This window comes from Schistosoma haematobium, chromosome 7 (assembly GCF_000699445.3).
Source record: "Schistosoma haematobium chromosome 7, whole genome shotgun sequence".
Taxonomy (NCBI): Eukaryota; Metazoa; Platyhelminthes; class Trematoda; order Strigeidida; family Schistosomatidae; genus Schistosoma; species Schistosoma haematobium.
Window position 1 is genome coordinate 15,399,824 of NC_067202.1, and position 17,071 is coordinate 15,416,894.

General features: G+C 35.0%; 2 protein-coding genes across 3 annotated transcripts in view; one reads left to right on the top strand and one right to left on the bottom strand.

Annotated features, from left to right (window-relative positions):
- The window catches only part of MS3_00009690 (uncharacterized protein), a 44,807-nt gene extending 33,603 nt beyond the window's left edge, over positions 1–11,204 (top strand). For both annotated transcript variants that reach the window (XM_051218091.1, XM_051218093.1), the window contains 2 exons: positions 2,998–3,176; positions 7,834–11,204. In XM_051218091.1, coding sequence (XP_051064527.1) covers positions 2,998–3,176; positions 7,834–8,475 — 821 coding nt within the window. In that variant the 3' untranslated portion in view covers positions 8,476–11,204. The remainder of the gene's footprint in view (positions 1–2,997; positions 3,177–7,833) is intronic.
- A 1,720-nt stretch (positions 11,205–12,924) lies between these two features.
- Positions 12,925–17,071, bottom strand: part of CAND1 (Cullin-associated NEDD8-dissociated protein 1) — a 125,008-nt gene continuing 120,861 nt past the window's right edge. Inside the window, exon 37 of the mRNA XM_051218094.1 lies at positions 12,925–13,151. The gene's annotated coding sequence lies outside the window, so the exon portion shown is untranslated. The remainder of the gene's footprint in view (positions 13,152–17,071) is intronic.

Consider the following 17,071-nt stretch of genomic DNA (forward strand, 5'->3'; position numbering starts at 1 on the left):
CTTTTCTATTTATAAACGTTTGTGCGGAAAGTAGTTGGAAACAGTCGCTATCTTTCCTTCGTCATAGATTTGTTTCTATTATACAATTGTATTGTAGTAAACGACAACGCACTTGTTGATTGAAATAATAATAGTTATTATTATTGTCATCACTAGTATAATAGATAGATGGATATATCTATGATGAAGGGAAGATAGCGTTTGTTTCCAATTTCTTTTTGCTCACACTCCTTTATGAATAGAAAAGAGTGGGCCATTGTGTTTGCTTTTCGTTGTTGTCTGTCTGCATATCCGTCCACTGTCATTCAACTGGAAAAATCGATTTCTTAATTTCTCTTCCATATCACATTCATTCAATCATCCATGCATTTATTATTCAGTTTTCATTTAGTATATTGAATTGGTAACAAAAAAAACTTTCACCACACTATGTTGTGTAATGCGCACGTACATGTGTAGGCGCGCGCGTGTATGTGTGTGTTTATGCACTTGTGGGCGATATGTGCATGTTTCTTTGTTGGTACGACTGTATAAAGGTATTTATGACCAGTTTTTTTAATGGAAAAAAAGAATCATAAAATGTGTCTCCTAAGTCCATTGCTGAGTGTGTAACAATTTGAACTTTACTGATACCGTTATCACTATTATTATGATTACTGCTAAAAAAAACTGGTTTGAGTCCACTCTATTAGCGTAACCAATGTCTAAAGATGTTGGGTCATCGTAGCGCAGGTTCACTTACTCTTCACTTATATATTGAGTATCAAGATTATCTTACAGTTTTTTCATCCCATGAATTTCTTATTCTCTTCTTAGATCATATCGCACATGCCTAACATTTTCTCCTATCACTTATACCGTTACTACTTCGACTAACACAGTATGTCGCATGTTATTAATGTGATATGACAACTTGGTTTAACATTGAAGCCCAGTATGAATGTGTGTATTAGCTCAAGTCCCTATATAATATTATCACAATGAGATAATGAAATTAACAGAGAATAAATTGCTAAAACATATCGTAATAATGATAATGAGAAAAACTGAACATTCGGAATAGAGTTGAAAAATACAGAATAAATAGGAATACATAAAAGTATATTGAAATCCAAGATCGAGAGAAATAAATAAAGAGTGAATACATCTGAATCGTTGTGATTATCTCTAAACTAATATATTTGACTGTAATTGTTCAACCTTCTTGAGGTAAAAAAAATTATTTCAAATATTTCAATTGGATCCTCTGCCAATTAAAAGGTATCAGATGGGTTTTTGTGAAGATTGTAGTAATTTCAATGGTTAAGATCATGAGTCAGTTGAAGCTAGACCACCATAGAAAACCTGGAAGCACTGGACGGCCGTTTCGTCCTATTGTGGGACTCCTCAGCAGTGCGCATCCACGGCTCAGTGGTCTAGTGTTTAAGTGCTCGGGCGCGAAACCAGTAGGTCCTGGGTTCGAATCTCGCAGGGGGCGAGGTCGTGGATGCGCACTGCTGAGGAGTCCCACAATGGGACGAAACGGCCGTCCAGTGCTTCCAGGTTTTCCATGGTGATCTAGCTTCAACTGACTCATGATCTTAACCATTGAAATTAAAAGGTAATCTTCCAAATCGTCTCTTAAAATGTTTTCACGTTTTTAAGTTATAAATCCCCGAATGCACTATGTATTTCATTCCATTTATCATTATAATATAGTAAAGTGTTTCAAAAAAAAAACTATTCTATTCAGTTATGTCAAAATAAAGGTGTTCAAGATAATAGTTTGTTTATAATTAACATTGAATATTCTCTTTTCATCGTTAATGTTGTTACTTAGTCAGAATTAAGGTATGTTGTTGATGGCCTTCGGGGATTTTGAGGTTAATCAATCAGAGTAGAGTTTTTATAAATGAAATGTATATCACGAAAAGACGTTGAAATTATAAAGAATGTAAAGTTTTAGAATGCTAACATTGATACTCCTAAAGCAATCTTATTTCTCCACCTTGTGCCTTCGCCGCATATCGTTTTCTGACCACAACTGTTTGACATACTTTTTCTCAATAATTCAACATTCCGGTGATCTATAGTCATATCATCATCATCATCCAAGAGGGGTGGTCCACCCTCAGAAACCACTTCGTAAACTTTTTATTTTTGTGATTTAACCGTGGGGATTTGAATTTTCTAATTTTCGCGCCAAAGCCCTCATTATTAAATTCAGTTTGTACTTCCCACCTGTAAGGACCTTAATTACCATTGGTTCGTTTGCTTTTTAGTAAGCTATTTTGTGACGCTTTTCAACGGCATTTTTGTATTTTATATATTATGCATGAGTTGTGCGCTTGTTATCCGTTTATCTGGACTGCTTGTAAGAATATAAGCAAGCATGGATAGTGGTTAGCAGTGGAATCCAGCACGCGCTTTTCATCCTATTTGAGACTCATCAGCCGGATGTACCTGCATCATACATTTGGTGTTCACTCTGGTACTCGAACCCAGTACCGTTCGCTTCAAACGCCATCTCTTTATCCACTTAGCTACTGAGTCCTGATAGCCACTTGCTTGTGCAGTAAATATCATATACACATATGCCAATAAGAGACTGATCAATTGCAGTCCTAATCATCAATGGGAATATTCAAGTAAACAATACCAAGTGCTTGTAGGAATATTTTCCCTTCTGAATCTGGTGTTTTTCCTCTAGTCAACTGGGCTGGGGCACGAAGTCCAATTTACCCTGTTGCTGCGTTGCTGTTTTTCGTTCTGTTCGCCGGTCTAAGGTGACATCATAACCTCTAGAACATAGCACATCCAAGTTAGCCAAAACTCGAAATCTCTGCAAAAATAAGGTATTCACCACCAGCCAGACCTATCTGCAGTTTTGTTTTAAAACCCAAGTATAAATTTAGCAATTGATATCTTCGTGCTGATTGGCTAGTTCCATTTTATTTCAAGACTACCGATATACTTCAATTATTCTGTTGCTTTTTTATTCTTGTTGCACCATTCTAGTTGAACGTCGACGTCGAGATAGAATTAATACGTGGATAAGTGAATTGTATAAATTACTACCACCGGATGAGCAAACTAAATCACAATATCAGAGTAAAGGTATTGTATTAAAACGTGTCTGTGAATATTTTCAAAATGTGGATAGTATGCTGAAAGCAGCTAATTCAGCAGTTGAACAAGTATGTTTTTGTATAGTTTGTGTGTTGTTTTTTACTTGTTTTTGTCGTCTCATCTTTTGTTTCATGATGATAGTATCAATGTAGGTAGATGAAGTTGGTCACCAATTGGATCCCAGTTTAGTTGACACCAAAGTTCCCTAATACGGCTGAAGGGGGTCCATTACTCCTCTCGAAATGCTCCCATTTCGCTATGCATATATAGCCGCTGACAAGGAAATGCTGCTCGTTGTCTTCTCGTGGCGGGGTTGTTCACGAAATTGGGAGGACGAAAAGCCAATATCCCGCTCTGGCTTAAAGTGGATAGTACAGAACAAATAGAAAGTTTTTTAATTGAAATAATAGTTGTGAACATTCCCGAAGATTATTGTCCATCATGGTAAATCTAAAAATTTCGGTCGACCTTTGAGCGATTCCAGAAGGACCCCACGAAAACTCGCCTACCCACTAGGGTTTAATGAGGGTTAAAACAGTATGAGAAAATAGAATCGGGATCTAAATTTAAAGTTTTCATCACTAACTGGCAGCAGCTGTTTTACCATATGAAAGGATGAATTCAAGACTCGCTATTTAATATGTGATTGGTTCATCCATAAACTTTAGTCTTACCATCTTTCTTTTTATTAATGTCTCCCATCCAAAGCTAGTTACAGTATGCATTAACAAGCTAATTCCAATCATATTCATTAACCCTTTTTATATATCTACACGAAATATAGTTGAATAAACTAATTTCATCTGACTTTCTTACAATTTTATTGAAATTGCTGACCGATCTAAGTTAGATAACCACTGGAAATACTGAAGCACTAAACGTCCGTCTCAACCTAGCATGGTAATCCTCAGTAGGGAGTTTTCATAACCCCAGTAGTTTGGGGTTTGAACCCCAGGATCTTCGGTCTTCTACATGAACCATAAGATCCGAAGGTGTACGAGTCAATGTGACCACCTTTCATTATCTTCAGTGAATACCTTTCCGACACACTTGATATAGTTGGACTTCATTATTTTCATTTACCTTTTTTTATTCTAATCATCATCAACTGTTATTTCTGTTAGCATTAAATTTCAGATTTTATTTCCTTAATTTACTTTTATTCATAATGTATATAGTACTTATTGTTGGTACAATGTAAAATCGTCAATTTGGCAAAATAAGCATTGCCAATGGATAAACTGTGTTATTATGCCTTATACCTTTGTGTATATCACAATCAATAAGTCAGTTTTCAGCTGATTCCAATTAATCCTGTGTCTAAACACATAAACTATTCCAAAAAAATTATGTGTGTGTAATAGTCAGTCGATCAGTCACGATGTTGGATTCATTGGTCATTTTACTTACCACCACTAACTACTATTACTGTTACTACAAGTATTAGTGCTTGTTCACACGTGTTTTTACTTATTTTGTTTGTTCATTTATGCATGTGTGTGTATACATATGTTTTACGTCTGCCAGATATTTCAGTTATTGAACATGTTTAGTTATCGTCTTTCCTTTCGGTTATAGTTTTTTAATGTCATCATTACACAGATTACCAAAAATTAAATTAAACTGTGATTTTGTAAAATACAAACATCCATATAAGAATAGCTAGCTGTATACAAAAATATGTATGGCATCAGAGTCGCTACGATGATAATCATACATGTTTGAGCCAGTGAATTCAGTTTCCCGAAATATTGGTACTGAATCATTGTAGCAGAACATATGTTACATCAAACCTTGATATTACTAACGTGACTTTGCCACTCAATGTCAGCAGTTCTTCGGAGACAGCAATAGTCGAACATAGAGATTCTTTGAACCATCTTAGCTCGGAGAGACGAGGTTAGGCTGGAGGTAATCCTCTTTCATTTCCACTGTGCGTAAACTGATCTCATCTCCAGTGCTATTTCCAGTACATGAACGTTTCAGCGATCAACAGTAGCTCACTGCAAAGAATGAGTGTTAGCATAAACTTTCCTGAGGTCCTTTGCACTTCGAAAGTGCAAAGTATTTGGTATATATGACATTAATTTCTAATTCTGCAGGTGTGATTTTGGTAGCCATTAACCATAAAAAAGTTCGCTCGACGTTCGTTTACTGAGAAACATAGAGCTTATGTCTATTATTGGCTTAAAATCAAAATTTCCCAGCTTCTCTTCACTTTTGGCCATATCAAAGTTTTAAGTGCTAAGTTAGCTTTACAACTTTTTCTCAACATTACTAGAATCAATTCAGTTCATTGAAGTACCACAGTCGTTTCCGACAATAGCTTCTCTAATTATAGATTTCGATTAATTTTAGGGTTTTCATTCTGAATCAGTTTCAGTTGTGGAACTTTTTGAAATTTTCATATCGTACAATGATGCTTCGGCTAAAATATAATTTATAAGTGAACCAATCAGATTTAAGGTAGCGAGTTTAGGATTTTACCGCAAAATTCATCCTTTCATATGGTAAAATAGCTGCTGCCAGTTAGTGATGAAAACGCTTACTCTAATTCCTAACCCTAACTTTAAATTTAGATCCCGATTCTGTTTTCTCATACTCTTTTTACCCTCATTAAACCCTAGTGGGTAGGCGAGTTTTCGTGGGGTCCTTTTTGGATCGCTCAAAGACCGCCCAAAAAAGTTTTCGTGGAGTCCTTTTGCTGCCACTAAAAAGTCGTCCATAAGTTATCATTTCTTCGTCCTTGAATTCATTTTTCCTTATCATAAATTGTTTTAACAACGAAAACAGACTAGTGTGTATGTGTGTGTCTGTGTAATAGATGTCTTGTCCATGAAAGTCATCCAAAATTAAATCTTATCTAATAAATCACCAACCTTTAACGTAGCCTAGGCATTTGTCACATGATAATGGTGTTAATGTGTTGAATTCTTAAAAACCTTTTTTCTTGACTCATTTTTAAGCGAATGTGCCTGGTAAAACTGATTAGTTGCACAGGTGGTAAAGATAACGTTATCGGAGAAGTGTCGATAAGGGGAATAAAAAAAAACTATTAATTGATGAAGAGATTAGATTGTGTACTCGATCTTGAGTTCTGATTGAGATGTTGTCATTACTCGGTTGCCCATATCGAGGAAGGATTTTTATTATCGAAGTTCCAGATTAGGAAAGTTGTTTAGTGGATTGTCTTGACAATCTGAGATCATGACCATAATGCCATAAGAACAACTGCTTAGGACGTGTCACATAGACTTTTTGTGACTAGTTATTAATGTGTTAGTTTTGTAATTTTAAGACTACCACCTGTATCTGGAATCCGTAGGGTTTAGGTGAGGTGTGTTATTCGTAGAGCTGGATGTTCCTAGTACTTTTGTTTAATTGTGAACAAGAAGCATCACTGCATATACTGGTTGTATGAGGGAAATACACATCTCTATACATCCAATAGTACCACTTCTCTGCGTTTTAGTCTTACCACTCTACAACCTACCTGCCTCAAATGGTTAGGTCTAGTTTATTTATTTGTTTTTCTAAACAAATATATATTGGTTTAAAGGGGAGCAATATAAATATGCGTCACAATAGGAAGAAGGAAGGTGAGTATAATAAAAGTAACAGTAAATGAATAAAAACAAATGAACTAGAGTATTATGTTGTTAGAAGAAGCAGTTCAGTTAAGAAAACTATAATGAAAATAGAATGCTTCATTTAAAACAATTCCTCTCACTTATATGAAGTCAAAGAAAATTACAGCAGGACCTCCACTGGCTTGTATGTATCCCGAAACATTCTTAACAGTATATTAAGCCACTGCGTTGGACTATAGAACTCCAATGAAGCAGTCATGAAGGTCCAGGAGATACCAATCTTTTAAGGTTTCATTTCATACAATGACAACACCATTTCATACACAAACCATTTGTCCACATCTTCTAGCCAGTCCCAGCGTCGGCAAATAATACACGACGTAGAGTTCGCTTGGACGACATTCGTAATGCACGTCCAAACCATCGAGGTCGGTGTTTCAAGTTGGTAACACCATTTGAATTATAATCTATGTGCTCAAAGAAATTGCCGAACCTCCTTATTACTGACATAGTTATGGCACTTGAATTCACCAATCCTTCTTGGACAACGATGATCAAATACAGAAGGTCTCTTAACATCCTTAAGTAAGAGAAACCAGGTTTCACAAGCATAGAACAAAACTGTTCTCACCAGCTCGTTCTAGATCCGACTTTTTAGGGACAGACTAACATCACAAAGACGTCAAAGATGGCCAAGGTTGGCATAAACCGCTCTGGCTTTTACTATACGTGAATTGATCTCATTAGTCATACCACCACCAGCACTTACTCACTTATGCATAAACTTCTCGGTTACTTCTATCTGCTCATCTGGAAGATGCACATCAAGAAAATATCATCCACATACTCTATGTCGAGATTTCAGCCACTATATCTTGGTTCATCCTAATTAACAAACTCCATCACCACAGAATTGCAGTAGATGCAAAATTAATTTATCAGATTTGTTAATGTGTTTTAACGTGACTAGTTTATTATTGAATGTATTGTATTATAATATCTACACACAGCATAAATTTTCGTGCACAGTAATAGATAGTATTTTTCATTCTAGTTGCCTTCAGAAGTTTGTTCAATGAAACAATCTTTCACTGTATATATTTCTATCAATTATTATTATTATTATTATTTTTAGATTCGTGTAGAGAATAGTATTCTACGTCAACGAGTGCATGAATTACAACAAGAAAATCAATTATTATCAGCTTCTTTACAATTAGGCGCTGTAGCTGCTGCTGCTCATCTTAAAAATAGACAACCTCGACCTGGTTCATCATTATCATCGGTCAATATGAATACTGCTAATGAAGGAAACACTATTACTACTAATAATAATAATGGAACAGTACCAGGAGGTGGGGTTGTATCAACATTAGCTAATAGTGAAAATTGTACAATATTAAAAGATCCTATAGAATTTACAGATTATCAATCTCCACTTACTGTATTCACATTAGATACTCCGAATAATAATAATCATAATCATAATAATAGTAACAATCATAGTGTAAATTTCAATCAAACTAATTCGAATTGTATAACTCCTACAAGTTCACTTAATAATAATCCATGTTTTACAACATCATTAGCATCGATCAATTCTGTTGGTGGATTTAATGTTTCTCAAACAATATCACCGACGAATACATCGTCGACTTCAGAAATAATGAATCAAGTATTATGTCCTTTAACTTTACCAAGTTTAGACCATATCGCTATGCAGCATACAGATACTACTACCATTAATACTACTACTAATAATAATCGAGTATCCTGAGATTCGTATACATACACATACTCATGTCCTCTTCCTTCCTAGTCTCTGTTTTCGATATAAAATCTACATAGTGGACTAACTATATATACATATAAATTGGTTCCTTTTTGAAAAAATTAGCTTGTTATTCTTTTCAGAATTCACCTTCTAACAATTATCTTCATTCATTTAATGAACAGAGAAAGAAAGAAAGAAACTAAATTGTTCAGCACAATTTCTTTCAGAATGTCAACATAAAACTTATTACATTCCTTTTCTTCTACAAATATAGTTGATTTATCTTGTTGATAAGATGAAAATGTTAGTACGTATTTTGTTGTTGTTGTAGTCGAACAAGGCACTTCTTTCCACTATTCATCCTCATCAACATTTTAATGGTAATAAAGATCTAATCATTTCTGTATCTTTACACTTATGTTTTTTTTCTCTTCTTCAACACTTCATTGCAACTGAATTTCATATGCTTTCTAACTTCACTTATATTATTTATTTGCCTTTCTTGTTGATCTAATCATTATTATCATAATAATAATAATAATAATATGTACCTGATAACTTCATCATTAAGCCGACAATAATGACTGCTATTAATACTGCTATAATAATATTTGACTTTTTCAATTCTTATTGCCTATTTTCTTGTCAATTCTTCTGAGAAAGAGAACAAGATCCATTTATTTATTCAGTCATTCGGATGAAATTTATGACAGATTTGCAAATATTCATTATAATAGGCGTATATTCTTCATTCTCTGTTTTAGGACTCAGTATATTTTATGATTGATATTTTTCTCGTTGATAATATGATCGTTCATTGTGTCTTGTTCTTTTTGCACAATGCATATACCTATATATATATATATATACACTCATGTGTATTGTATAATTCATTCGCCACACCACGTGTGTGTGTGTGTGATTAGGGCAAAAATAAAGTTGGATTTCTTTTTGTTTAACCATTTTTCTTTCACCTGGTGATTTCTCATTTTCTTTTTTGTGCGTACAAAGTGTTTTGACTGCTACTACTATTATTACTATGATCATTATTCTCACTGATGGTTATTCTTTCGTTTTTTTGTTTAGAAAAATATATTTCTCGTATATTCTTTTTATTCTCATCATTGTGTTTATCTGTGATAGTGATGCTTTAATTAAAAATTGTTGAAAACTAGACGACTGTCGTCATTATAACCATTCAGTTAAGAAAAAAAATACAACCTGGTTTATGTAACTTTTCTAATGTTTAACACAACCTACATCCATATTCACACATGAAGTGGAAATTTATCTATAAGTACATATCTATGTTGTGTTATATGATCGTCATCACTACTACTACGACTACTACTATCACCACTATGTATTGTTTACTTCCATCTGCTCACAACAGTTTTCATCTAATAATAATAATTCTTTCTTATCACCCATCTATTCATATATTGCGCCTGTTTCTTTGTCCTATCTCTTTTTGTCTGTTTAAAGTTTATCATTTGTAATTTATTATTATGTAGTTTTCTTTTCTATGTCTTTCACAATGACACACACATCCTACTAAAACAAACTGGTGTCGATTCATCTTTTAACTATTGCAAAATTGTATCACATTTTGTTCTGTTCTGTCCATTAGGTAATTTCATCACTTTTAACATGATTGTACTTTTTTGTTGTTGCACAGATTAGGGTTCTTTATCCACCCCCACCCCCCTACCAACAAATTTTGTGTTACTTCTGATTGTATGTTAAAATGCTGTGTTTTCATTGCCCAGTATCTATGATAATGCTATCTGTCGTGCTTTCTGAGTCAAAAGCAATTTTTAGTTGCTATGCGAAATGACGATTTTCTCTTGTCTTTGTGTTTCTTCTCGATTTGCTTGTTTCTTGATGTAAATGAGATATTAGCCTTATTAGTGGGGAAAAGTTTTTTTTATTTAAGAAAAAAAAACAAACATTAAAGAAGGATTGCATATATATATATAATAATTGAGAATTAGTTGTCAATCAATAATTCAACTGGTACTCAAATGAAAAAAGACTCATAAATATTGTCATTTTTCATTTGAGGTTGTATCCATACAGCTGGGTTAGTGTAGTTTTTTTTAAATTTTGATTGCATATTCATGTTTTGTTGTATTTCTTCCATAATGCTTTATTCTTTCACAGAGATGATCATTTTTGTTTCATGTTCATTAGTTTTTGAGATTGATTTAATTGAATGTAGTTTGGTTGTTGATTTGTTTCTTCTTTCTTTCTTTATTATTATTATTTTTTTCAAGTGGGAAAAAACCCCAGAGAAAACTGGTTTTTAGCTCATCTCATGATCAAATGAAACGTGAAGATGAACGTTCATTCAAGTTTTGTTCTTTTAATCGTTTATTCGTAATAGTACAGCACAATATATCTATACATGTGTGTATGTGTGTGTGTGCGTGCGCCAAGTGACTAGTTAGTTAAAAAGCTACCTAATTGTTTCATGTTTTTTTTTAATTTTTCGCTCTCTTGGATATAATATGTATTTGTTGTTCGATTGTTTATTCGCTGGTATCTCTTTCTTATATAGAAAAGAATATGAGTAATAATTCAATGCCATTGTGAATTGTTTTTGGATTTCATACATGAATTCTCATCAGCAGGGGGTATCTTCTCTATGTCTCTCTCATATCTTCAATTGATTTACAATATGTTTGTGAAAAAACTGATTATCTATAATACACTTTTAGTGTTTAGCATAAGATCAAATGCTTCTGTTATAAACAGATTTTTTTTTCTCTTCAAAACTTAGATGTAGGAGATAATATGGATAACTATGTATACTGGTTTCTCGGTTTAAACAATAGCAACAAAAAAACATGTTTTCATCGATTATATCATTATGGTTGAGCACGTATGAAATGTTTTTCTCTTCAAGATTACAGTTCTTGTTTTTTTTTTTAAAAAAAAAGAATTTTCACTTCACTTTTTATATGAAATTGAAATGAACATCAGTCAGATAAACCGCTAATATCATATTTTAATAATGACCGAGATTACATAATCTTTGGAACGTATCATTAGGATTTAGTTCTTTCGTAATCTGAATGAGATTATATATTGTTCTGTAATTTATCACCTCAGTGATTATGTGCTTACAGTTAAAAAGTAACTCAGATTCTATTCAAAAACGTTAAGTTCCTTGTTTCGAGATAGTCACACTGCTTAGATTAATGTTGCCCTTTCATAATTTAGTCACATATCATAAACAGAGATAGATAGTGGCAAGTAGTAGGTCACAGGACGCGCGTTTTGTCCTACCCGAGACTCGTCAGCTGAGTAGCTGTTACATATACCTCCCCGAGTTGACGTTCACTTTGGGACTCGAAGAGACTGATCAATCACAGCCTTAAACATCAATGGAAAGCTTCAAACAATCAATAAAACCCAGTCATATATTCTTCCAAAACATCACGATTGTTAGCATAATTTAAGTATATCGAGGTTAAAAAAAATACAAAGCACGAAAAATGTCGTATGAAATGAAGTCACTATCCCAATAACATGCTTAAGCAAAGAAAGTTTTGATATCTCTAGTTCCCGTGATATTATTTTTGTGGGTAGTTATCCTTACACTTCAACTAATACATTATTTTAGTGTCATCTGAAAACATGATATTCGAAGGCATAGCTAAGTAACGGTAGGTCAACTAAAATGAGTTGATATGAAACTCTTAATTTTGTTTTATTATATTACGGGAAACAACGAATCATAAATTTGAGATTCTTCACAAACTATATGATAACACACTTAAAATATATTCTTGTAAAAACTTTCAATTTGTAAATAGTTGCATACTCCGCGGCAAGCAGTTCCTTCTATTCTACTCTGGGTGTACTACGTGACCTTTAAAAGTGGGATATTCATAGTTTACCATTGTTTGGTCACATAACATTGTTGGCATATCGTGAAACTTCCGAGTAAGTAACTGTGATGTAAAGCATAAAATACTAGGCACATGCTAAATCGGTTGGTGAGGATTTAAATTATCGACCAAGGTGGTCGAAATGTGTATTACGCTTTGGTGCGCTTGTTAGCTAAAAGGAAGGTAGGGGTGGCCAAACCGTTACACTAGTGGATAAAATCACTGGGTTTCGAGCTGAGGGGTGTCGATAGATAAAGACTAATTGGTTGCACTTCGAGAGGTTATCGTGACCATTCATAAGAAATGTGACCATAATTGATTGATCACTGGGTGGTGATCAATGTCATGTGTCAAGTGGGTGACATGGGATCGAATCCGTCAGGGAGCACCAGTCCCCTCAAGATTACAGGTATACCTTGCTGTTGACTACCTCCAACCACCATCTAATCAAAACTCATCTGTATTTAACGACAAAGCATTCTAGCGAAATTCCGATAATACTAATTAGCATAACCATTACAATTAATAAAAAAATATTTTCTCACAAAAATAACAACGGGATTGAAAGAACATAGCAAGAAAATACATGGTTCCTGAGAACAAAGATATAAGGTTGGTATTTTAAGTCTTAAAACGCAACACAGTGAGTACCGACCAAATCTCGCATGATGGAAAAGCTCTTGAAGTGGTGGAAATTTTCGTATAACTAGAGAGCATCATTGATGAAAAAGGACGGATATCAAAGCACGGACTGGAAAAGCAAGAACGGCATTTTCCTGGGATCTTGAAGGGATAAGGAAAAGAGGAACACTGAGTGACAACACGTCGGAGATCGAAAGCAGACATCTAAAGAATGAATAACATTTAGAAACAACTGGAAAGAAGAGCCCTGGACTGATTTGGTTTGAGAATCCTAGTCGGCGGCCTATGTTCTACGTATGGTAACAGGCGTAAGGTATTAAGTCTTAGATTAGAATGTGAGTTGAATTAACAGTTTATAAAGTTAATTAGTTGAAAAATGAACATAAAAAATCAACCGAATAGAAGTGCCATTACGAAGGTTTATTTTGAGAACTTCGAATAAATTGAGCACTGACTAATCTAGAAATATATCTAAACGAGCATAAAAAGCTCACTACATCAGACGAAGAGAAACAAAATGAACGTAAAAATATAATCAATATCATACGAATTATTAAAACGAAATGTTCTTGTGTTGGATAATATTAAATTGAATGAAGTATCATGGGTTGGGTACTGTATTTCTAGGATAACGTCATGGAACAACCGAGGAACTCTTAAAAAAAAAATCCTTAAATCATAGAATTAAAGACTTTCATAAACAAACAACAAAGACTGTTTGAAAAGATAAAATTCCTATCATTTCGACACAAAATTGTGCCGACAGACTATTGATGTTACATTCTGAACAATAATTTTTCTTAAATATTTAATTGATATTCTACATCTCTATAAGACAATTCAATATGATAATGAATAAGGTTTAATATTGATTAAAATGTTGTAATAATAAAACGTAAATCTTTTAGGAAAAAACATGGAACGAAAAAATGAATGGATTTAGTAAAACAATATCAAATGCTCATTTTTATGGTGTGTGTGTGTGTGTGTGTGAAAATTTCAAATGTCAAAACGTTACTATAGTGATGAAATTAGTTAATATATGTCCATGAGAAGTTAAATATTCAGTGAAAAAAATGCACAGAGATTCTATATATTTTTATAAAATGTCTTAGTGATTTTGTTTAATTAAATAAATGACAGTCAAGTATATAAAACATTATTATTATTATTTGAATAAGGGGTGAAGCTTAGCCAGTGACAATGTAGGACCAGGCATATATGTGCATCGGTACAAGTTGCCATACCTCACCACATCAGCACAACAAGATGAACACCAGATTCATAGAAGTAGTTAATTCAGAGGAGGTAATATATAAAAGAAAGATTGCAATAAGGATATAGTACAGGAAGATAGAATTAGTTCGTAGAAAGAAAGATATGAAGTGATTTTATCTCTTAGTTTAAGGGAAGATAGAGAGTGTATACACCCACTCGGCTGTGATCGATTCTGAGCCATGTCACCAACACTCTCCAACCATTGGTTACGATAGCCGTGCGAACCCCAATCAAGTAGACTGCATCTACCAACATGGCTCAGACTAGAAGTTAGTGACTTCAAGCACTGATGCCACGTTTTGGTTTGGCCGCCCCTAACTTTCTTCCAACCATCCCCAACACCGGTTAGCATTGCACGTCGTGGTAATCGGTGTTCAGGCATACGTAACACGTGGCCCAACCATCTCAGTCGATGAACATTCACGACCTCATCAACTGATTTACCATCATTCCCTAATACCTTGTGTTTAACCTCACTATTACTTACCCGGTGATCCCAGCAGATGCGAGCAATATTTCTGAGACATCTGTGGTCAAATACCAGTAGCTTACGAATATCCTCTACTCTTAATGGTCATGTTTCACTGCCATAAATTGACACAGAACGGACTGCCGCGCAGTATACTCGTCCTTTTATTGACAGATGGATATCTCACTTTCGCCATAGGTGGCGTAAGGTGGCAAAAACTAAACGAGCTTTTCGAATCCGTGCTGAGATTTCGTCAGACACCAACCCATTAGGGCTGATCAGACTTCCAACATAAGTGAAGTTGTCAACGGGTTCGACTACTTCACTCCCTATCCTTAGTTCTGGTGTTGACGCAGACCAGTCCTGAAGCAACAACTTGCATTTAGAGAGGGAGAAGCACATCCATAACATTCTGGCATTGTTGCTCACTGCTACCAAAAGACTGCAACTTATCAGAGTCTCCAACGAACAAGACTATATCATCTGGATATTCTGAGTCCATAAGTGAACATCCTGGTACGACATCAATGCCCGAAAATTCAGTCCACAAAAGTGTTATTTCCATCAGTATGTTTATGATGAGATTAAGTAGAAACGAAGATAGTAGACAGCCCTGTCCGATACCACTTGAGGTTGCAAAATCAGATGACAGTTCACCATCAGTTCTGACACGACTGGTAGTGTTCGAGTAAAGAGCCATCACAAGGCTTATGTAATTCTGAGGTACACCTTTCAATGACAGACACTGCCACAGAATCTCGCGGTCTACGGAGTCAAGTGCTGCTTTTAAGTCAAGAAAGACCACCATTGTCTGACGCCGATAAGTATGCCTGTGTTCTAGAACCTGAAGAATGGTGAATATGTGGTCGATGCAGTGACAACCATGTCTGAAGCCAGTTTGATTTTCTCGTGTTTGCAGTTCACGAGTCTTAGTTAGGTGTCTGATAATTATCGAGGCTCGTATTTTAGATACTATATCATTTAAACTAATCCCTCTATGGTTGTCACAGGACGATTTTGACCCTTTCTTATATATTGGGACGATAAGTGATTGTGACCAGTCAGATGAGATAACGTCGAATTTCCAGATTTTTACTAAAATGTTAATCAAGCTAATTGCCAAATCTGGACCACCATCCTTGAAGACTTTTGGAGTTAATCCATCTGGACCAGCTACTCTTCCTCGTTTCAGATTGGTTATAGCTTTTTGAAATTTAATTAAATTCAGAGTGTCTATTTCAATGTTCCATTCCGACTGTTTGGAAATGGTGGATAGTTGTAGTTGTAGAGTATCTGAAGACCAGGTGAACTGCTTCTTAAAGTGTTCCTCCTATCGTTCTAACCGTCTGAACTGAGAGCAGATAGGAGTGTGGTCCTTTTTTCGAGATTGTCTCATTTACACTTAACTCTTTAATTCCGGTTTAATTTTATTAGTCTGAAAAGCTGTCCAGTGTTACGTGAAGCCATTGTCTTTTCCATCACTTTTGCTTTCGTTGCCCACCACTGCTCACTATTGTTCCATAACTTTTGGTTTAGGTAGATGTGATTTGTTTTCGCTCTTCATCGTGCTTGGAGCATGATGGGTGATGAGTTTACGTGAATCTACGCGTTCAATGGACTTAGTAGAAATGCACTGATTTTTCGTAACCCTTTGATTAAAATCACTAGTAGATGTGGGTGCTGTTTCTACAACTGTTTGTATATGATTTCAAGCAACATCTGGGTCAGCCTCGTTTTCAGAATTGCTTGGGTGTGACCTCACTTGTTCGTGAAATTTATCTTTGGCTCTCTTATCGCTGAGTTCCACTGTAATGGGTCTTAATGTGGTTTTTCTGCATCCAGTGAGGTGAAAGCAAATGCGTGTTCATGTTAGAGCATGATCAGAGTCTAAACATGTACTCCAGAACGAGTGCAAGTCTTCGATTGAGCCTTTCCAATGTGTAGTTTGGAGCGAGGTCTCAGTAGACGTGAGACATTATTTCGCGCACTAGGATCCTTGGTCATGGTGACATTTGAGGTGGGAGTCAAAAGAGGAAGTTTAGAGTTGAAAGTCGACCTAGGAGGAATAATAGGAACTGAAGAGTGAAGTTGGTTATGAGTACAGTGGTCTTGAGTGCTGTTAGCGGTATGAGGGCGGTTATCACTTCCCGGTTAACCACACCGTGGAAAGGTTCTTCTGGAGGTACTTGAAAAAGAAACTGGATTAGAGGTAGTCTTATTAACCTGAGATCGTGGCCGCAGTGCTCTTGGGACAACTGCTTGAGGTCGGTCACACACGACATTTTTGTGATTAATCTCAGTAATTGTTAGGATC